The 23,950-nt window shown below is 40.4% G+C and overlaps 2 protein-coding genes across 5 annotated transcripts in view; one reads left to right on the top strand and one right to left on the bottom strand.

The window, feature by feature from the left end:
- Positions 1–41: 41 nt before the first annotated feature.
- Positions 42–1,037, top strand: LOC145779999 (52 kDa repressor of the inhibitor of the protein kinase-like). Its single transcript, XM_082591694.1, has one exon. The coding sequence runs from the start codon at positions 68–70 to the stop codon at positions 887–889; it is 822 nt and encodes a 273-aa protein (XP_082447820.1). The 5' UTR covers positions 42–67; the 3' UTR covers positions 890–1,037.
- A 4,220-nt stretch (positions 1,038–5,257) lies between these two features.
- The window catches only part of LOC145780008 (MIT domain-containing protein 1-like), a 34,122-nt gene continuing 15,429 nt past the window's right edge, over positions 5,258–23,950 (bottom strand). For 3 of the 4 annotated variants that reach the window (XM_082591704.1, XM_082591705.1, XM_082591706.1), the window contains exon 3: positions 5,258–7,384. In XM_082591704.1, coding sequence (XP_082447830.1) covers positions 7,034–7,384 — 351 coding nt within the window. In that variant the 3' untranslated portion in view covers positions 5,258–7,033. The remainder of the gene's footprint in view (positions 7,385–23,950) is intronic. The other variant, XR_014290585.1, reaches the window with a different exon arrangement.

The raw sequence follows: 23,950 nt of genomic DNA, 5'->3' as shown, positions 1-23,950 counted from the left end.
TCTATCTTTGGAAACAACATCAGATGCTACAGTTTTGCTTTCTGCAATCCAGTCTTCACCATTTATCATGGCACTAAAAATCTGCGAGGCTGTGATGATTCATACAGTTTACGTTAGTGAAGGGTTACAAAAAGTCGATCAGCATTTGGGGGAATCGTACGGCCGCATTCGAAAGCTCAAGCTTACTCTGCAAAACTTAAGATCTGAAGCTGATAAAAAATTTCACGATATTTTTGTAGAGGCAAAAAAATTGATGCTGGAAATAGGAGGAGGTGAAATTGCCATGCCCCGGTGTAGTGGAACCCAACAGAATCGAGGAAATGTTCCAGCTAAAAATCCAGAAGAGTATTATCGCTATAATGCTTTCATCCCTTTTCTGGATGGGATTCTGGTTCAGCTGGATGAACGATTCGGCGCTGACAACGTTGCCCCAGCTATAGTATTTCAGGAGCTAATGCCAGATTATCGGCGTGAAGGATCATTTGAACGCGTTTGTCAAGCTGCTTCAGTTTACAGTGAAGACGTCAATCGGCCTGAAATGATCGTCAAAGCTGAAGTGCAACGCTGGATGGCGTTAGAGCATGAAGATATTATCACCCATGCTGCCAAATCCGATTTAGAAAACGCTCTGACCGCAGCTAGAGATCGGTATTTTCCTACAGTTTCAATCATGTTGCGCATATTTGGCACACTTCCTGTTACGACTGCTACGGCAGAGCGAACATTTAGTTCTCTAAAACGACTCAAAACTTACGAACGTTCAACATGTGGACAAGAACGTCTCAGTTCGTTAGGGTTACTTGCTTGCAATCCCACACAGCACATTGATGAAGCTAAGATTACGGACAAATACGCACAAAAGAAAACCCGACGGCTTTTGCTCCAATAACTTTTGTTTAAAAGCTTGCTTTATTGCATTAACCTTTGCATTGGAATTTGTTTACGGCTCTAAGTTTAGCTTGGGATTGGTCAGATGTAACATTTACCGTAACTGAGCTTAAGCTTGGTCAGATGTAATTACATTTTCTTCAAACGTTTTTCCTCTATTTTACAGCATATCGTATTATGTCGCAGTATCATTGCTCATATTTGTTTTATCTTTTTCTTTCTTTTTAATTGCTTTTTAAATTTTGTGGCCCCCCCCCGAAAAAAACTCCTAGATCCGCGCCTGGCTGCGACAACATTAGTAAAATCATTTGTATTTGAAACAAAACAGGTTGATTGCAATTGAATACTTGAAATCAAGAAGGGCCCAATTCCAACAAAGGTGTGTTTAAAATAAATGTGTTGTAGTTATTTTGTGATGGAATTTCAGGGGGCCCACAGGTAATAGACTTTTGCGTTTCAGTAACAATGTGTTTTTTAGCGGTTAAAGTTTACTGCGTGTAGCCTACTTGTCCATTAAGAAGATAATTTAGGCCCGGTACCAATGAGATGCTGGGCCCTTATACCAAAACATCTCTAAAAACACCACATTATCTTAAAAAAAAGTTAAAATATGACAACATTAGTAAAATTACCTGTATTTGAAATAAAACAGGTTGGTTGCAATTGAATACTTGAAGTCAAGACGGCCCCAATTCCCACAAAGGTGTGTTTAAGATAAATGTGTTTTAATTATTTGGATGATTATTTTTGTAAGCATTTTACTTTAATTTTTGTAAGTATTTTACTTTGTAAGCTACTGTTAAACCACGAAGTAGACAGCTCATTTTAAAATGATTGTCATAAATGGGCAAATTATATAAGACATTTCCATAACTTAATTGCAATGCCTTGTCTAAATTTTGCAAAAGCATAGATTGAAACCTTTCTTTAGCATACCGGGTAAGGTGAAAGCGTTCATGTTTTGTAGGTTAGCTTCTCTTTAGCATAAACTTTAAGAGTGAGGTACGATTGATTTTGAAGTCTGCCAATAACTAAACAAGACACATAAAATACTTTTTGTAATACTGGACTAGCTGAAAGTTTGGTTGGTCTATTGATATCCCTTTTAACAATAAAGTATTTTTCTACATCTACTGGTATAACTTGCAAGGTAAAAGTCTTTTTTGAAGTGTCATAAGCTGCATTAAGGCTGTTGCACTTTTAGCTTAACGTTTTGGTTTTACAGGGTGTTTTGTTTTCTTAAGCTTAACTTCAAAGTGAATGTTACTGGTTTACAACTGGTAGTCTAGTTCTAGAATGGTGTAACCTTGCTATGTACCAAGATTTCATTCAGCATTTCATAAAGAAGATGTCTTGTTTGAACTACCGACATTCTTGCTTTGAACATTTCAGTAAACAAAACTCTCAAAGAGGAATTCTTTGAAATGGCTGACCATGGAGGTTTGTCAGAACCAAGCAAACTTTGCTTTGCCATTATTACCATTGAAGTACAGTACATTCGTTTACTATGATTACCAATGGTGCACTGCAGACGTGCTGCAAAAGTTTTGCAGATGTTCCAAACAAGGGAATGTTTTTCTCAAAGCTCTTTGCAAATTTTTTTTTCAAAAGTTATGTTGAGTCAAATGTTAAACCTTGAATGTACCAGAAACCATGAAGCATTTAATGCGATCTTTACCCATGTCTTTAATTGCTGTGGTAAGAACCAGATAAAGTGACCAGCAGGCCACCACAAGCTGAAGAACGACCACCAAAAGTAAGGCAAACAATTCAAAAACTGACCTCAAAGGTCAGCAAGTAATAAGCGGACAGCGGACATTGAGTAGTGTAATAATCAATTCACCTGCCTTTAGATGTAGGCCATAAAAATGTTTGTCTTATTTGTAGTCTATTCCATTTCTGCAGTCATATTTTGTTTACTGCTAAAAAATTGTAAACAGTATATAAACAAAATAGCATTTCTCATAGATTAATTAGCATTTCATTTTTAGCATTTACAATCCCGTAATTATAAATATCCCTGACTTTACAGAGGTAGCTATCAGCAAGTGTAACCAGCATACATTTGGATACCAGTAGGCTATAATAAGTATTTTATGACAGTTGCCAGGATTTTGTTTGTAATTTCAAATCGTTGCTGCTTTATATTTCATTTCTTTCATTCCAAGCAAAGATGAAGCTATAACTTGATAGACCTGTGTTTACTATAAGTTATATTTCTGCTGTGTTCTGTACACTGCATGGTTGATGGTTGTTTATGAAGTTATAAAAGTTTAACTAGGTAGTAGTTATTGTGCAGTAAGCATTACAACATTTCATTAAGCAGTTAAGCACCAGTAACCTATGAAGGCTTTCTGAGTACTGCAAAGTTGTCAGTGAGTAATGAAGCTGTTAAACCTTACCTAGAAACCTCTTAACTAGTGTTGCACTGTAAATATTGCACCGTTTTGTTAAAGTTCATAGTAATTTTCTTATGTATGCTGTGATTCCTGTGAAGTAGTTGCAACATGTGATAAAGTTATTAAACTTCATCTACATAAGTCAGCATTCATGCCCGATGCCCATGCACCATTCCAATAACAGCTGTTTTTAGCATGACCAATGGTGTTTGCATACGAAAAAAATAATTACATGTAGTAAAGTTATTTCAACAGTTAGATTACAGCAACTGCTGCTCATAATAATTGTGCTTCTTAAATTCAACAACCACAATGTTCCACAAATAAAGCAATTAATAAAAAAATGTTTTAGTGAAATATAGCATGATTAACAACAGGTTTCTAATAATAGTGTATCTTGTGTGAATAGGCCTAGTTAATAAACCATGTACGCCATGCTGTGCTGTTATAAATTAACACTGTTCTGTTGTGAATTGAAAGTATAGGCTATCACTGAATTGGTAACTACTGTTTTTATCATACTAAAGTTCCTGATTATGCACATTTGAGTTTTGAGTACACTTGAGTTTTCATGCTAGCATTTTGAATGGGTACTTGGGTAGATTTTGGAAAGTATTGTAATGGTGAGTGGTTTAATCAATCAATCACTGGTTTAAGTTTTTTCACAAAATATTACATCAAATGCACTGGTACATTACATAAAAGTGAGAGAGGAAGGAAGCGAAAGACCTTATGAGGTCACCAAGTCAGCCTCCACCCCGGTGATCCTATAAGGCAAAACATAATTACCACTTGGTGAAAGTGTTAAAATGTTGTTTGAGCATTTGTGAATTCACTTTTTTTTGTACTTCTAAACTGTTTTGCTATGTTATGGCTATACATTTAAAAATAATAGGTTAGTGAAATTTCAAATGCCAATTGTAATTTTTGGAAATGATTGCTTTCAAATGTAATTAACCAATTTAAAATTCTCATAATTTTGTCAATTCTTGTTCGATATAAAAAATTGTATGAACTCAATGTGATAAGCATGTCAAATCTTTATGCTAACTTCTACTGTGTGATATAAGATCTGGGTTGAATGACCCCTACGCTTCATGACCGTTGCCAGTAGCCTATGTTTAGAAATCGTTAACACTTTTGGCTTTCATTGCAAGCAAAGGTGTAGCTATGACTTGATTGACCTGTGTTTGCTCTTATTTACAGTTGTATTGTTTTCTCAACTGGTGAGAAAGTCTAGTGAAGTGAACCACCTTTCCATATCAGTGCAGTTAACATACACACTATATTATCATAAGTCTGCTTGCCGATAAGGGGCCCAAAATTATTTTGGCCCCGGGGCCCACCAAGGGCTTAACACAGCACTGCCTGTTATCTTTAAAGTGATTTTGCAAAACCTTCGGATTTGCCGCATTTGTAAAAGCGATTGTTTTTAGTACGTCTTACTCTTTAGTTTGTATGGGTTATTTTATTGTCATGTTCAATATGATGTCATATTCACATTCCCTTACGCTGACCGGGAACTGAAGTTTGATTGTGACGTAACGAAAGTGAGACCATGCGGAGAAAAGATCAAATTGCCGACGCAAATTTGGAGAAAAGATCAAACGTGGCTTTCTCTCACCAGAAATTGCCAGCTGTGGCAGTTGCCGTAGCAACAACAATGCAGTGAGTAACGCCGTTTTTCCACGCAGCGTTGTTACGGAATTGCTTTGTTCTGTCGGATACCTAGCGAGAGACATAGCGTAAAACAAGAAATTGCGCTGCAGTTGGTTGGATAGTCCAGCGTTTAAGAAAAACGGAAATAATTGTAACGAACACTTCATAAGTGGCATGAAAACAGGGTGGGCGAAACATATTTTGCCCACCCTCGTTTCACGGCAGGGTGGGCGTCGCCCACCCGGCCCACCCTATTTCGACGCCTATGAGTAAATACGATATTTAGGTTACTCTTTATTATTGCGTCTTCTGTATGTTTAAGGAATACATGAACTCTTGAGACAGCTGAGCAACGGTTGCCAGAAAATACAGCAATTTTCACAAACCTCTGACTTCATACCGGAGCAGATTCCACTACCGGAGCATCCTTCATGTAAACTGGGTAGAACAGCCAGGTTTCTATGGGCAGATTCCACTTGATTCAGTTAAGTTCTGGGCTAAAGTTTCAACGTATACCAGCAGCACTGGCCAGAAGACTTTGAAAAACTTGCCATTTATGCATTAAGTCGTCTCTGCGTGCCCACCAGCAATGCCTTTGTAGAGAGAAATTTTTCAATGGTCACATATTTCAAGACCAAGACACGGAATAGAATGAGCTTGAGCCTGTTGAAAGCTTCGAATTCGATCAAGCTTGGTGGAGAATAACTGTGGTTATTCTTTCTTGAGAATAACTGTGCTTCTGTCTTTCTTGCGTAATCTGCCTGAGTCCTTGTCTGAACAATCAATTAATTTTACCTCTGAAATACTTGACCCGTTGTGCTGTGTAATTTTCAGTTATCATTTTGTGTGAGCGAGGCAGTTTCTCAAATGTTTAGCTTTGACCATATTTTTGCTGTGATACTATATGATTCTTTAGCATTTCTTTTAATAATGTATTTCTTATAGGCTTGAAAAGGGCTATATGACTAGCCGAAAACGTTCGCTTTTTGTTTTTATAATGTTAAATGTAGTGTTGTTGCTGAGTTATGTCTGTTTATGGTTTAAAAGAGTTACCTCTCTACCCAAATTGTAATAACTGTGGTTGCTGCAAAGATATTGTTGTCACTTGAATGCTGCAAAAATTTAACAGCAGTATGTATCAAGATGATAACCAGGACAGTGAACTTGTACTATTACAAGATGTACCACGCCAGTGCTTCAAGAACTTAAAGCATAACATTTATAAATCTATCAAAACAAAAAACAGCATCTTGTTGTTGAATTAAATGCCTGGTGAACAGTTTCATTCAATTTTCAGATATTACTTACTATATTTAATGTTTAGGTGGCAGCTAACTTTGGTGACCTTTTGGTCTTTCGCTGTCATCGTTTTTTTTCGCCTACAATTTCACACTGATTGAACTTATCGGGTTGCCAAACAAAAATACTGTGGGGGGCAACATTAGGCCCGTCGGCCACGGTTTGCACACCCCTTCTGGTGCCACTTCTACATCTAAATTGCTAAGTTGATTCACCTTCTACAGGACTGGATTATCGAGGAAGTCAAGTCACTCCGCTTCACTCACAAACCGTTTGCTCACTGGTGTTGGACGCTATGGTGCAGACATGTTGCGTTGGGGCTTGGCAGAGAGTGCTGCTTGTGAGTGTGGCGAGATGCAGACGGCAGCCCACATTATCAAGGATTGCCGGCTATATAGACCACCCCATGGTATGGAAGGCCTAATTTCCATCGATGACGACACCAGGCAGTGGCTAACCAACGGATGCCCTGACATATAGCGACAATACGAGAGAAGAAGACTCACAAATAGCAGGAAGTAGGCTACAAACAGGTCGCAGGACGACTTGCACACTGTGACGTAATCGAAAGGCATGCGTCAGTTTGAAGCAATTTGTCATCATAGGCCTACTTGTGAACGACAACGTTTGTCCAACATTCTTGAAAAAAAAAAAGACAAAGTCAATCACGAAAAAACTGTTCAAATATGACATAGAGAAACAAGTACTTATGCATCGTTGGATGCAGTAAATTTTGTCAATCTGAAGTAAGTAGCCTTTGAAATGGAGAAGCATTTCGACGGATTGTGCTATCTGTCTTGAACGTGTTTGCTATGAAAGACATCAACAGACGTTTCGTTGCATTTCCGTAGAGACATTTCGTTAAAGCCAATCGCAAACTTAGCAGATCTCTTGAAGTAATCCAAGCCTCGTCCGATTTTGATGATCCAACCCGTGCTGAGTTGGATCTCTCGATCGTGCAAGGTGTCCGAATAGTTGACCGTCAGTACCACGCCATGCGACGACAAACTGCTGCTCAAACATCGGAGATTGTCATCCTGTTGCTTCTGGTTATCGTCTCGTGACGTCGTCAGAATGACCGATTTGAGGTTCTTGCATCGAATCACAAGCAATTCACAGAAACGAACAAAGTTGTTTATCTGTAATCATAGAACCAAGATCAACAATGGGAGACAGAGGGAATGAGATACATGTCTCTTGTGGCAAGCTTGGGTATTCTAATTCAATATCTAAAATGCAAATTATAAAAAAAGGGTACCATACTGAACATGCGTTGTACTGAACATAGGCAGTGTGAACACTATTTTGCCCCCCCCCCCCCCCCTGAAATCCACTAGAAAATCCCTACATTTAGTGATGGCTCTTAAAAATAGAACAAGAAAGCGTTAGGTTATGGCCGCAAACTCTTTCAATGTACGGAAAAGATTTACATTTATCATTTCAGCAAAGAGTAAACAATTTTAAGAATTTTAGAAAAAAATAGTAGCCTAAATATGCCGACAATGCAGTAGCGGATCTGGAAAAAACTTGGGGAAGGACCAGAGTTTTACCAAAGCAAAATTTATAAGATGAATGAAAATGCAAAACTTAATGTCCAAAAAGCGAAATTCGTTAAGGGGTGCTTCCCCCAGGAAAATTTTGACAAATATTAGCTTGTTTTGGTCATTTTTCAGGAATTTTTGGAGCAATTATGTTTTGTTTTTTTATTAAGATGCACACTTTGTATAATCATAGCTGTAACCATAGGTCACTTTGTACGCTATGTAAATCAAGTCATCAAATTAAAATTGGATTTGAGTAGAAGATTTGGTTTAAAATTTAAGTTAACTTTTCATTTCAAAAAAACTTTATTTACGAATCACCACCACAGATGGATTTCAATAAGTGATTTCTTGAAAATGTGTATAACTGATTAACTGTATAACCTATTATGGTGTAGCTTTTCAGCTGTAATGTCAAATAAATTGTTGATGACAATACAGAATTGTTACAAATAAAGAGAATGTGTGGATGCTCCACTGGGATGGCAAGACACTAAAGAAAAAGATGCAAGGGTGGAAAAAGAAGCCAGTTTGCAGTGGTAGGCTACTGAATGTTCAAATAAAGAGACCGGGAGTGGTCATTTTAAAAAAATATTAAGATTTAAGAGGTAAACCAAAGAGCAAAAACAATAAAACTTGTCTGCGATTAAACAAAAGTTGCTTGTATTTTAACATTTGTGTTATTGGTGTTGTATATTACCTCTACGAAATCGGAGTGTCTAGAGAGCTGACTTTGTTCAGCCCCCATCTCTATGGAGATGCCTCAACGTGGTGTAGAGGTGAACCTAGGCTGAAAACTAGGCTTACTCCTAGAAACTCCTGGGGCTAATAGACACACGTGAAAGTCCCCAACGGCAATTTTTTTGGGGAAGAGGGCAGTGTCTGACGGGCAAGCATCCTGTAAGGCGGGCCTTGATGAACAGAGCACCCGGCAGCCCGTTGCAACCAGTTCCCCTGAAGCTGCACGTTTCAATATAATTGGACTGCAGTGGACATGGAGCTGGCCAAGAGTGTGTGCGTAACCCTCGCGTAGTCACGACCACCTTAAACAACCAAACAAGCGAATGACCTCTGTCTCAATTTGGACCTGGACCAAACAAAGCCCAATGGCGATGATATCACAGGTAACGGGGGCAGGCTTGGTAGAGTTGGAAGCCTCCAGCCCGGTTTCACACATTGGTGGCGAATCTATGATGATCGTCTCCCAATGAACTGCGGTGACATTGGGTTCCGGTAGCAAGACCCGTGTCTGGGCTGGCCTATCTAGGATTTCCCGCAGCCCACTCCACATGGGGAAGCCCCTAGAAAAGGTGGGGTAAATGGGTCTGCTACTATTCGGCTAGTCCGATTCGGCTGGTCCGATTCGGCTAGTATTTTACTTACTTAAGGATTTTGTTGGATTACAGAAGGATTATGGTTGGATTTTCAAAAATTCGCCAAATAGAGAACTAGCCGAGAAAGACTGTACCCGAATAGGGAACTAGCCGAATCGGACCAGCCGAATCAGACTAGCCGAAACGTTGTACTGCAAACAAAGACGTTGAATCTATGTAAAATATTGAAATTATAAATCTAATAAGACTTTTGAAAAATCATTTGGTAATCTGCTTTGTTAAGTCAATATGTCAAGCAAATCTGTAAAACGAAAAGATCTGGCATTAGCTGAAAGAGTAATTGAATTCAAGGAGTTAGAGAGGAAAACGCCGCAGAGAGTTGTTGCAGCAAAATTTGATGTGGCACAGGTGCAAATTTCACGGATATGGAAGGCGCGGGAAAAGCTCTTGAACAACCATCGCAACAACAACATCGACAAAACTCACCTTAAGCAAGTAGAAGTTGTGTTTTATTAATGCTGATGAAAACGCTACAGCCACCAACATAGCACGCGTCATCTGTTTTTTTTCGCTGACACTTTTCGGTCATTTGTCCGGAATGACTTGTAAAAATTCGGTCATTTTTCCTGATGAAAATATTTCCTTTCAAGTAGCTGATACAAACCAAAATTTGCAATTCCTGACTAGCTACAACATTAACTTTCGCTGAGAAACGTTGTCGTGTTTTATCTGAGAAAAGTTAGAACAGACAAACGTTTCTTCAACGTTCATCAGCGAAACTCAACCTTGCAACACTCGGCAGAATTGACTATATATTTTTTCGGACATTTGGACCGAATAGACTATATTTTTTTCGGATTTTGGTAAAAAATCGGTCAATGACCGACAAAAAAAACAGCGCACAATTAGTGTTCTAGACGCTATAAATCGTATGTGCGCGGAAAATCCAATGTCTCATAGAGACTTGCTATTAATTTACATTTACAATGTTGTATGTGAAAGTCTTCAACACTGGGTGAGACCTTGTGGCGGTGTTGAAGCTTGTGTACTACACAGACCCAAGAAGCTGTACTGAACACGTTCAACGAAATCAGAGAGGTTCTTGGCAAGTAGTCAGACTAACATCACCCTCCCACCTTCCAACCTGTACTGGGCCAGCATGGAAGGCCATGGCCCAACACTCCCCAATGAAAATATGCCAATAAAGACATCACCTCCCGTTCCCGGTGGATCAACGGAAAGAGGTCCATCCTCAGTACCTGCAGTACGCAGGGATACTGTGTGCAAAGATGACTACTGCGTACAAACAAGAATACCCGTTCCCGGTGGATCAACGGAAAGAGGTCCATCCTCAGTACCTGCAGTGAACAGGGGTGCTGTGTGCAAAGATGACTACTGTGCACAAACAAATCAATGTACCGGTACATCAAACAACAAAAAACTTTTCATCGCAACATACAATGTTAGAACTTTGTCAGAAGAGGTTCATCTTACCAGCCTATTGGAAGAAATAAAAACTATCAAGTGGCATGTGATTGGTCTTTGTGAAGTCAGAAGAAAAGGAGAAAAACTAATGAATATCAAGGATGGCCATCTGCTCTACCACAAAGGAAGAGAAAACGTTAAGCAGAGTGGTGTAGGATTTCTTATCCACAAAAATCTGGTCAATAATGTAAAAGAATTTCATGGCGAGTCGGACAGGGTAGCCAGTGTAACTATAAAAATTTCGAAACGATATGATCTCAGGATTATCCAAGTATACGCCCCAACAACTCTCAGCTCTCAGGAGGAGATTGAGGCTTTTTATGATGATTTGCAAAGAACTCTAGACTGTCAAAAAACTCAATTTAATGTAATCATGGGAGATTTTAACGCAAAGATTGGTACAGGAAAAGAAAGTTGCTTTGGAAAATTTCCATACGGAACAAGAAATGAACGTGGAGAAAACTTAATCAATTTCTGTTTGAGCAACAACTTCAGCATCACAAACACCATGTTCCAAAAGAAACCACACCAAAAATGGACATGGAGAAGCCCAAATCATGAAACACATAATGAAATAGACTACATAATTACCAACAAACCTGAAATCTTCCAAAACGTTCAAACTCTTAACAATGTAAATACTGGAAGCGATCATAGAATACTGAGGAGCATTGTCAAACTAGACATTCAGAAAGAAAGAAGAAAGTTATTTCGGTCAAAAAACAAACCATTACGAATAGACCCTTTTCACAAATTGTCATTCCAGTTAGATTTGAAAAATCAGTTTCAAGCCTTGGATGAGCAACCAATCAATTACACAGGAAATACAGTTGAAGATTTAAATAACAGTATTGTTATCAATCTTACAAAAACAGCAGAAAAGTATAGAGAAATAAAGCCTAACAATGGTTCAAAACTGTCAACAGAAACTTTAAACCTTATGAAGAAGCGTAGAGATCTCAAGCAACCAATATCAGCAAGGAACAAAATCGAAAAAGCAGAACTTGACAAACTCATCAGTAAAAAACAAAGAAGAGACATAAGAAAATACAACTCTGATGTTGTTGAAGAAACAATCCGGAAAGGTCGAGGTTTTAAATTTGCCAAAAGGCAGCTGAGCTTGGGAAAAATTCATATGACTGGAATAAAAGAACAAGATGGCTCTATTACGAAATGCAGAAACCGGATAATAGAAAGAACAAGAGAATTCTATCAAAATCTCTATGCTAGCAATCAGGGTCAAGGGCCAGTCGACAACTCCATTGACAAATCTCAAATTTTAGCAACCATTCCAGAAGTAAATATCTCTGAAATAAAACATGCAATTGGTCAGATGAAACGAAATAAAGCGCCTGGTGAAGATAATATCACGCCTGACCTAATTAAAGATGCAGAAGACACAATTTCATCACCTCTTGCCCATCTGTTTACGGAATGCATTAAAACAAGACAAATTCCTTCCAACTGGAAGAATGCCATCATCATACTTCTTCATAAGAAGGGAGACCAAAAAGACTTGGGAAACTATCGTCCGATTAGTCTTCTTCCAACAATTTACAAACTTTTTACCCGAGTAATTACCAACAGAATTGCTAAAGATTTGGACTACCACCAACCGAGAGAACAAGCAGGTTTTAGGGAAGGGTTTTCAACCATGGACCACTTGCATACTATCAACCAATTAATTGAAAAAACAAACGAATATAACATCCCACTCTGCCTTGGACTAATAGATTATAAAAAAGCGTTTGACTCTGTTGAAACATCAGCTGTCATTTCAGCACTGGAAAAACAGGGAATTGACCAATCATACACTCAACTTCTTAAAAACATTTACGCGGAAAATACATCTATAATTCGACTACACAAAGACTTTGAACCATTTCAGATTCAAAAAGGGGTACGTCAAGGTGACACAATATCTCCAAAACTTTTTACAGCAGCCTTAGAAGAAATTTTTAAACAACTTAACTGGGAAGAAAAAGGAATCAAAATTGATGGTGAATACATAAACCATTTACGTTTTGCTGATGACATCATCCTTATATCTGAGCAACCTAAACAACTACAAACAATGCTAAGTGAACTCAATACAGAAAGCAAAAAGATTGGCCTTCATATGAACTTTAACAAAACGAAAGTTATGTTTAACAAACTGGCAGACATCGGCAACAATATTCTTTTGGACGGAGCGACTATCGAAAAAGTTGATCACTATATATACCTTGGCCAAAAAATTACAACCAACTCCAATAAAGAAGATGAAATCAAAAGAAGAATATCACTTGGATGGCAAGCCTTCGGAAGAGCAAGTACGATATTTAAGTCAAAACTGCCTCTTTCCCTCAAGAAACAAGTCTACGATCAATGCATCCTTCCAACCGCTACATATGGTGCAGAAACTTGGAACCTTACAAAGAAATTAACATTTAAACTAAGAACTATGCAGAGAGCACATGAACGAATCATGATGGGTTTAACATGGAGAGATAAAAAGACTGCCGAATGGATCAGAAATCAAACGAAATTACGAGATATATTAAGCACAATCAAGAAACTAAAATGGTCCTGGGCAGGTCATATAGCAAGATATCAGGACAATAGATGGACTAAAAAATTAACAACATGGACACCACAAGAAACCAAAAGAAAAAAAGGAAAACCAAAAGTGAGATGGAGGGACGACATTGACAAACAATGCAATACAACCAATTGGTACCAACTAGCACATAATCATGTAAATTGGCATGAAAAGGGGAAGGCTTACGCTCTGCAGTGGGCTCTCACAGGCTGAAAATGATGATGATGATGATGTGAAAGTACCAATAAAACCTCAATGGACAGGATCCACCACAGACTATGTGGGACTTCTCAAGAGGCATAAGTCATAATTTTAACTTGGGCACTTAAAGTCAACTGATATTTTAAAATCCGAATGCTCTAGTCTAGACGCTGCGTAGCCGCATCAGCAGTTTACAGAACACATTGTGACTGACAGTCATTACTAGGACCATTTTGTTTATAACCTAAAAATTGAAAAAATATGACTTTATTTTTAGAGCATCACATTCATGCTAATTTCCGTAGTTAATGATTCGTATGTAAGTTTTTGCATGTATTTTGAAGAATAACACACTCGAACAACTAACAAAAAAGTTCTGTTTCGCTTGAAAATCACTACAAAAATTCAAATGTCTAATGCATGTAGGCTACCTACCAAACCTCGTCGTCGTCGTCGTGTGAGCCTCTGGGGCCGAGGGTCTATCCTTTTACCACCCCAGATTCATGATGTTCCCGGACTACACTGGAAGGCTACTAGAGAGCAGCCAGTCTTTGGTTTCATCATCCATGACACGCAGACCTTCCACTCCGTTAGGTGGCTTGAAGATGGAACAGTCATTGATGATGTGGTCTGCGGTCTGTTCCTCGGCACCACATTCACAGGAGGAGGAAGAGGCCATTCCCCATTGGTGCATGGTTGAGCGGAAAAGCCCGACGCCCGTACGGAGACGGTTGAGGCGCACCCATGCCTGTCTTGGTAGTGTTAGGCCGATGGGGCGTGTGTCGGCGTCGCAGATAAACGAATAGAGTCTGGTGGTGCTTGACTTCCATTCCGAACTCCATTTATGGTCTGCCCAAGTAGCCGCAGAGATGTCTTGTACATCAGCTTCATTGACAAGAAGTTGAGCGGCTGGCACGAATGGGTGTCTTGGTTTCAGTCGACTGGGGCGCTTGGGAGAGCAGAGAGCGTTTGGGAGAGCAGGAGAGCGTTTGAGAGAGCGTTTGGGAGAGCAGAGATCTTGTGGTGGAGAAGGTGGTTAGGCTCCAGTGCCCGTCGACCGAGGGACAGAGTGGCTTCTTCGCGACGAAGCTCAGCGGGTTGGATGCCAGCGAGAATGGGGAGATTGTCCAATGGTGTGAGACGCAGGCATCCAGTCACTGTGCGCAGGGCGCTATTTATGGCAGTGTCGATGTTGTGGCAGTGAGCACTGCGGCACCAAACAGGTGCACAGTACTCTGCTGAAGAGTAGACAAGGGCTAAGGCTGCTATATGCAAAGTGTCAGCTCTCGCCCCCCAGCTAGAGCCTGCCAGGCGCTTGAGTAGCGCAGCGCGGGATGTCAGTTTCTTGCGCAGTGACACCAAATGGTGGTGATATGTGAGCGATCTGTCCAGTGTTACCCCAAGATATCTTGGTTCGGGGCAGAAGGACAGAGATTTTCCGTTGTTCTGGACGTGTAGCTCACGATCAGCTTCCCGATTGCGAAGGTGGAAAGCTGCTGCCACAGTTTTGGTTTCGCTGAGATTCAGTTGCCAGTTCTGGAGATAGGCTGAGAGAGTTTTCATGTCCTGGCTCAAGGTGTCTTCTAGATTTTCCCACGACTTTGTGAAGTGGAGAATTGCCAGGTCGTCCTCATAAGCGTATTTTGCGGAGACCGTAGTTGGCAGGTCGTGGGTGTAGATGTTGAAAAGAAGTGGAGCCAGGACCGATCCCTGTGGGACGCCATTTTTCAGGCGTCTCAGTCTGCTTCGCCGTGAGCTACCGGTGGTGAGGGTGAAGCTTCGATTCCTGACAAGTTCCATAATCATAATTATGAACCATATGTCAGTCAGGAAACAGGCGAAGCAGCTTGCAAGTAAGGCCGCGATGCCATACGGTGTTATAGGCAGCTGTAAGATCTAGAAAGACAGCGCCGGCCTTCTTTTTTGCCTCAAAGCAATCCTCGATGTCTTGGGTTAAGAGTGTGATCTGATCTACGGTGGATTTTCCACACCGAAACCCAGCTTGCTCTTTTGGAAGGAGCGGGTCGATGATTGGGTTGACGCGTGCGTAGATCAATCTTTCGAGGATCTGAAAGGAACACAGAGGAGGGATATCGGACGATAACTCCTTGGGTCCTCTGGTAGCTTGTGAGGCTTAGGGATCGCAACTACTAAAGCTCTTCTCCAGATTTTTGGGATTGTGAGGTGGTGCAGGCAGGAAGAGAGGAATCTACGTAACCAGGACTTTAGGGCATGGCCAGCATGGAGCACAAGCTCAGGGCAGATCTTATCGGGCCTTGGAGACTTGTGTGGTTTCACTAGGCGGAGGGTGGTGGCGAATTCCTCTGGAGTGAAGTCTCCAGAGATTGTTTCTTCTGGTGGTGTTTCCACTCGCCACAGGGCAGATACTTTCTTGGCAACAAGGCGGGATGCCTTGCGGTCCTTTGTCTTGTAGACCCCGTTCTGCACTAGCTGGGAAGCGATGGCATTAGCAGAAACGGGGCACTGACGAGGGGAGTTTGCTAAGCGCCCAGTGAGGTTGTTGATGATGCTCCATGCTTTGCGGCTTGAGTGTGAGAAGTCGATGGTTTGGACAGCTTTGTTCCATCGCTCAAGCTTCTTTGTGTCCAGCCGCTCAAGTAGTCTGGTGGCGGCAGTGTTAGAAGCAGCACCACTTGTGGCGGCTAGGTATGAGCGGTAGAGAACTTCACACTCAGAGTCCCAGCATGGTTTATAGCTGGTTCGATGGCCACGTGGTATTGTGGCCTTTCCCGCAGTTATTATGGCATTGCAGAAGTCCTGGTATGCCTCGTCTGTGTTGCATGTTTCAGTCGGTGATAACTTTGCAGCAGACTCATTGGTCAGGAGGCTGTATTGATTCCAATCGGCTTTTTTGAAGTTCCATCGCTTCACCGGTGAACTCGGGACAGGAGCCACAAGCTTTGGGGCGATGATGAGGGATGGCCGGTGTTGGGACCGCGGGAACTTCTCAAGCACACGTCTGTCTGGATAAGAGCTGTCGACACTCGCAAAGGCCAAGTCAGGGTTTGTCCCTGTTCTCCAGCGACCGGAGTGGAAACTGGCTGGTTCCTTTGAATTGAATAGGAGGGCAAGATGGTTTGTAGAGGCCCAGTCAGCCAGCAATTCTCCGTCGCTGCTTGTGTTGCTGTAGCCCCAGTCGATGTGCTGGCAGTTGAAATCGCCAGCGTAGAGACTGGGGGAGGGGAACGTTGGAAGGGATGGTGGCAACATTCGCGAGGGTGGGGGCTTGTAGATGTTGACGATGTTGTAGTTTGAGATGCAAATGCACACCCACTCAATCTCGGCATTAGTTGGAGATTGGTCGACAAAGGTCCACTTCAGGCTCTCATGCACAAACGTGGCAATGCCGTGCTTCCTGCTTAAGGTAGACCCAGCTAGCATGTAATTGGGAATAGCTAGCCTATCTGCAGAGGTCCAGTGGGTCTCTTGGAGGAGGATGACGAGTGCCCGGTTGGTATGGGCAAACTGCTCCACAACTTTGATCTTGCTTGTTGTGTGGCCTTCTATGTTGAGCTGCAGAATAGTGGGGCGTCTGAACATGTTCATTGCCCCTTGCAGCTGTGCCGTCCGGGTGGAGGCTCTTGGTTGACAAGTTTCGTTTGGCGTCTGCTTGGGTGCAGATGTTACTCACAGGATGGGGCACGAGGAGCCACTTACTAGCTGATCTAGCTAGCTGATCTAGCCACTTACTTACTTACGGCTGATCTAGTGACCCACCGCAAGTGTTTATAATATTCAGAGACTGGATTGTGTGTTGCAAAATAATGTGTCAAGATTATGTCACAATGCAAATTAACATCAAACAGCAAGCGCTAATACTAGACTAAACAAATAATGAAAATGTTGCTTCCAATGCTTCGTGAAACTCAGCGTGAGAACTCTCATTGCCACCATTCCACAAATCAATCATTGTATTTTAAAGTAAAAATTAAAAGTAATATTTTACGATCTAAAACAGAAAATATGACTTTATAACGACTGACAAGCTTCGATAACTTCAACCACTCTTTGGCCATTCGTTTGTCTCTTTTCTGAGGGGTTTCTCTTAAGCTTCACGATAAAACGTGTCGCCGCAAATTGCAAAATAATGTGTCAAGATGATGTCACAATGCAAATTAACATCAAACAGCAAGCGCTATTACTAGACTACAAAAAATAATGAAAATGTTGCTTCCAATGCTTTGTGAAACTCAGCGTGAAAACTCTCATTGCTACCATTCCACAAATCAATCATTGTACGGTATTTTAAAGTAAAAATTAAAAGTAATATTTTATGATCTAAAACAGAAAATATGACTTTATATAACGACTGACAAGCTTCGATGACTTCAACCACTCGTCCACTCCTTGGCCCAAGTGGGTATTGCCCAGTTTGTCTCGCCCAGTTGTCGTGTACCGCATGGAGACACCCTCGTTCTAAGCAATGGCACACCCTCGACTATGTCCTCACAAGAATAAGGGACCGAGAAGACGTGAAAATCACACGCTCTATGCCAGGAGCAGATGACTGCTGGACAGATCATCGCCTTCTGATATGCCGTCTGAACATTAAAATCCGTAGACCAACTAGACCAGCGGTCAGCAACCCATGGATGGATCCAAGGGGGGGGTGCGGGGGGTGCGCACCCCTCAAAAATTTTCAAACTGCTATTGTTTTAATAAACTAATGGTATTAAGATCTACTGGTATTACTTTATATTTTGATAGCATTTTATATCAGCAATCAGCATGTAACGAATTGATGCTGAGTAGATTATGGAATGTGTACCAATTTAAATAATCATGTGTTTTGTACTGCTCATGTTTTTAAACTTTAGAATATTTCCCAAAATTTCATCACGTTCTTGAATTTTGTTATACCATAAGTGTTTTTTATTCATGCTTGTTTTTAAGACTTGATTTTTCATGCACACTTTCTCCGTTTTCAGGTCTTTATTATGTATTAAACAAAAACATCTGTATTAACAACATGAATGCTTATCAGGGGTACAACCTAATTCGTACCATGAACAATTCGTACTGTCAGTTCGTACCTTGAAAAGGTCGAGAGAAAAAATTAAAAAAGCCGAAGTCGCTGATCGCAGTTTCCACAAACATTTTAAAAGGGTTAGGGTATCGGAGTATCGGTTAGGTAAGATCGAGAGAAAAAAATAGAACATCGCTGATCGCAGTTTCCGTTTTTTCGCAGTTTCCACAAACATTTTATAATTTCTGGTAATGATCCTAAGAGTTTGCCAAAGTCGCTGATCGCAGTTTCCGCAAACATTTAAAAAGGGTTAGGGTTGATCGGATTTTCCGCAAACATTTTAAAAGGGTTAGGATGTTTCCGCAAACAAACAAACTGAAAAGATCGAGATAAAAAAAAATAGAACAAAGCCGAAGTCGCTGATCGCAGTTTGCGTTTTTCCGCAGTTTCCGCAAACATTTAACAATTTCCGGTAATGATCCTAAGAGTTTGCCGAAGTCGCTGATCGCAGTTTCCGCAAACATTTTAAAAGGGTTGGGGGTTAGGGTTGATCGGAGTTTCCGCAAACATTTTAAAATTTCTGGTAATGATCCTAAGAATTTGTGTTTGTTTGCGGAAAATTTTAAAATGTTTGCGGAAACTGCGATCAGCGACTTCGGCTTTTTTAATTTTTTTTCTCGATCTTTTCAAGGTACGAACTGACGGTACGAATTGTTCATGGTATGAATTAGGTTGCATCCGCTTATCAGTATGCCAAATACAGCAGAGACACATTTTGACAGTGCCACACTGATGGACCTCCGTGAATGAAAATAGATTTCAGCGGCACCCCCCCAAAAATTAGAGGCTGGATCCATCCCTGCAGCAACCTGTGGCTCTTTTATCTCTGCGCTCTGGCTCACTTGATACTTTTTTGTACTAGTTCTTGTCACAATTAAACCATTGTGGTACAATAATCAAAAACCGAATAATTGCGACAAGGAGGCGCAACACTTTACCTTTGTAGCTAGTAACATTGGTAATTTGTAGCTAGTCAGTATAGCTAAATTTCTCTGTCATGCTAAGAGTTGACAGCTGTTGGAATGGTAACTACAAATCAGTTCTACATGGTGCGGCTGAATAACTCGGCTTTCTTGTAACTTGAGCATTAGGTTTTTGCTGTAAGCAGTCAATTAGATGGTGCGGCTCAGAGCAGGCTTTAGTTTGATGGAGACGAGACCAAATGGCTCTTTCAATGCTAAAGGTTGCCGACCCGTGAACTAGACGCATCTCAGCAACATTCTCCATCGCCGTTTTGACTGTAGCAAGCTTCACGATCCCAAAAATACCTTGCAATCCTTCTAAGAAGCTATTGATAAAAACCTGCATGATCTAAACCTTCCAGATAACGCCACAGTTGAAGACCAATGGACTACATTCCGAGATGCAATGTCTGCTGCAGCTAAAGTAACAATCGGTTACAAACACAAGAAAAAGCAAGACTGGTTTGATGAAAGCGATCAAGAAATCACCAATCTTATTGAAAGTAAACGCTGTGCACGACTCACTTTTGAGACTAATCCTTCTCCAAGCAACAAACTAAAACATCGACAAGCTGCCACAGCATGCCAAAAAGAAATTCGTAAGGCCCAAAACAAGTGGTGGCAACAGAAAGCTGAAGATGTGCAAAAATATGCAACGAGATATGCGCAGCTTCTACGCTGCAACGAAAGAAATTTATGCACCTACTAAGTCATCGTTGGTAGTCTAAAACAGGGCTTCCCAAACTTTTTTGCTCGCAACCCCTTATAATCTCCTAAAAATTTTTGCAACCCCTTACGATTAAAAATGACGAACAGTGTGAAATATACATTTGGGATATTTATTGAAAAGCTTACATCAAACGAAAACCAATAACAATTTACCAGCACTCAGCTCAGTTTGTTTTTATTTATTTCTGACCATAACAATGAAGCCTATGGGTAGTAGGGTGGAGTGAAATTCCTAAATCAAAAAAGTGTAGTTCTTAAAACCCGACAAATGGTCCAAAACCACCATAAAATTTGATTTTAGGGGGTTGCCACTTTTATTGTCCTGGCAACCGGCCACTAGGTGGTCTGAGAGGTCCCAATTTCTGAAAATAGCCATAACTCCTGAACCGAACATTCTAGAAACACGTGGTTGGTCTCAAAAGATGCAGAACTATCAAGTTTCTATAAGTCCTAAAAGAAGTTTTTGGTCTAAATCCACTAGAAAAAAAGTTATCTGAAACAAATCTCTATTTTAGAGCAAGTGCAACCAAAAATAAAATGCATTTTTAATGTATGTAAATGAGCTAGATTTTTTGATCTAGAGGCATGATAAAAGATGCTGGTGTAATAACTGATGCAGATGAATCCTACGTGATTGACAGAAGCAAGTTGAGAAGGGAGCGAAATAAATATAGATGTATAGTGCAGAAAGAAGAGAAGTACTTTGATTTGGTCGATAGTTTGTATTTTGATGGAAGAAAGGATGCCACTCTGGTTATGCTTATGGGGGAAAATGAAAAATTGTATAGATCGACACAGTTACAAGAGCATTATGCTGTAGTTGGCGAGCCTGGAGAGTTTTACCTCACACATATATCCCCTGAGAATGGTAAAGGTCGCACTATAGCACAAGATATATACAACACAATCAAAGATACTGATTTAGAGGAAGCGTTGGTTATTGCTGGGACAGATGGCACTGCATCTATGACTGGTGCAAAAAATGGGTGCATCAGAGCTTTGGAAGAACTAGTGAACAGGCCACTACAATGGGCCATATGTCTTTTACGCTGCAACGAATTGCCCCTGAGACATGTCTTTCTTAGTCTGGATGGGACAACTCAGAGTACAACTACATTTTCAGGACCTATATTGGCAAAATGTTTGGTGGGGTTGCTTCAGACTGGCCAGTGGAAAACTTCAAGCGGATACCAAACCAAAATTTCCCAACACTTCCAAATGAAATTATTGATGATTTAAGCCATGATCAATACTATGGCTACAGAATAGGTATGGCAATCATTCTTGGTACGGTACACACAGATCTAAAATTGTTGGAGATAGGTCCAATTGCTCATGCAAGGTGGCTTACTCTTGCTTGCCGAATCCTCCGATATTATACCTCAACAAGGAGACCATCCAAAAATTTAATACTCCTGGCTGAGTTCTGTGTTCATATCTATTTTCCTACTTGGTTTCAAATAAAATGAAAAAACAAAATCGCTGATGGATCCAAGAACTTCTTCAATCTTGTGCAGAGAATTCTTCAATTTTCCAACCAACAAATTCGAGATATTTCATTGAAAGTTGTGCAAAGAAATGCATTCTTTGCACACCCTGAGAATATTCTTCTTGGGATGCTTTCCGATGAGGATGAAAATATCCGCAGGTTAGCAGTCAACAAAGTCCAGGCATTAAGGGGTAAAATACCTTTTGTAATAAGTGATAATAATTTTAAAGGAGGGTATGTTGAACGTGACGATGACAAGGACGATGCCAACACTGATGCCAGATGCGGATCAATAAGGCGATTTCTATTACCCCGTCTCAACCTCAATGCCAAGTCTTACCACAGACTTGTTAACCTCAATGCAGTTGACATCGAAGAACCTCCAGCAATCCGAAATCTCACTGACTCGCTTATTGAAGAACTGAGGATGAAACCCTTAACATTTATACAACCCTGCCACAATCAAGCCGTAGAAAGGCATGTCAAATTAATTTCGGAAGCTTCCTCTGCTGTAATAGGACATGATCGAAGAGATGGTATGATTCTTCAAAGAATAAAATCGAGGAGGCTGATGAAACGATTTGATACCAAGAAGCAATTTGTGTAAACAGGTCTGTGATGTGTATTTTGTATTGATCCTCAATGACTCTATTGTGTCAATGCAATAATTTAGCTTAATTTTAACACTGATGATGGATAATTGGATATAGTCTTTATCCAAAATGTCTCATGAAGATATGAGTCTATTTGATAATCTGTTGGCTCTTATATTTTAGCGTTGATTAACTAAATGCTCCACTCATTTTGCTCCTAAATGTATCTTTGCTTTATGCTTTTGCTCGTTCTGGGAGAAATGTACATTTTTTCACATAACTTTTTTCTTGTTGACTTTAGACCAAAAACTTCTTTTAGGACATATAGAAACTTGATAGTTCTGCATCTTTTAAGACCAACCATGTATTTCTAGAATGATCGGTTCAGGAGTTATGGCTATTTTCAGAAATTGAGGCCTCTTCGGCCATCTTGTGGGCGGTTGCCAGGACAATGAAAGTGGCAACCCCCTAAAATTAATTTTTACGGTGGTTTTGGATTATTTGTCGGGTTTTAAGAACTACACTTTTTTGAATTTCAGGAAAAAAATTGTTTTCACTCCACCCTAATGGGTAGCCCACTGGAAACAAAACAAAAAAGCACACACATTTATTCAGTGTGATGGGTGTGACTGCTTTCTGCCACAAAGCAAGTCCACCCGTGGCGCAATGTTTGTTAATGCAGGTCTCAAGGCGGTTTCAATGTTGCTTAGGCTGGAACGGTAAGTAAAGTGAGAACATTTCAGATACATCAGTTTTAAATTTTTGTTTCCAGATGTTCAATTTTTTGATGAACGCATCAATTTTAGATTTCAATGCAAAATATTGATGTTTTTTCCTAGGAGGGACAAATTAAATTTGTTCAGTTTTTCAAGCAAATCTGACATTTGGCGTAATTCCAAAAGCTAGATGTGAAAATGGTGGACCAAGACTGAATTTTATTCTGCTGGAAAAATCACGATTTCAGTTTTCAACGTTAATTGGCTAGCCATTTTAAAGCTTTGACTTTTGAAAGCCACCTCACTTCACGATGCGGTAAAAGAGTTTTTAACTCCGATTCCATTTCACCTCATAAATTTTCAAAAATACGAGCAGCTTATTGAGTGCGCGACTCTTAATAAAGTTAATAACTGTCACAGCATCTCGCACAACATCTGTTAATATGCAGTTCCTTGTGCAAATAAGTATATATATATACTTTCTGCAACCCCTGAAGTTCGTTACGCGACCCCTTGGGGGGTTGCGACCCCCAGTTTGGGAAGCCCTGGTTTAAAAAACGCAGCTGGCTTAAACATTATCACTGACACCGAAGGAATCATTGATCGTAGGAAGTCGCACTTTGAGATACTGTTAAACAACCACTCATCTCCTCACGTGCAGTGACCTCCTCCACAATATCCCACTCGCGATTGGATGTCCACACCACCTACACTGAATGAACTCAATAAGGCTATCAAACACATGAAGAAAAACAAAGCTCCGGGACCAGACAACATTCCGCTAGAGTTTCTTCTTTACGGAGGACCTCAGGTAATGGACCCCCTAATGCAGCTGATACATATGATATCGGAAACAAAAACACTCTCAAGCGACTTTAGAGATGCGAATACAGTTACAGTTTTTAAGGAGATAGAGAAGATTGTAACAACTACTGTGGTATCTCACTCCTCAGCATCACCAGCAAGATCTTTGCTCGCATCCTTCTTGATCGTCTTCATGCTAGCTGAGGATGTACTCCCAGAGTCT

This window comes from Aplidium turbinatum, chromosome 11 (genome assembly GCF_918807975.1).
Source record: "Aplidium turbinatum chromosome 11, kaAplTurb1.1, whole genome shotgun sequence".
Taxonomy (NCBI): Eukaryota; Metazoa; Chordata; class Ascidiacea; order Aplousobranchia; family Polyclinidae; genus Aplidium; species Aplidium turbinatum.
Note: the sequence above shows the minus strand (reverse complement) of the source record. Positions and strands in the feature narration are given on the sequence as shown.

What these genes read in the sequence shown, in the direction of transcription:
- LOC145779999 (XM_082591694.1), top strand. Translation starts at nt 68, where the DNA reads ATGGCACTAAAAATCTGCGAGGCTGTGATGATTCATACAGTTTACGTT.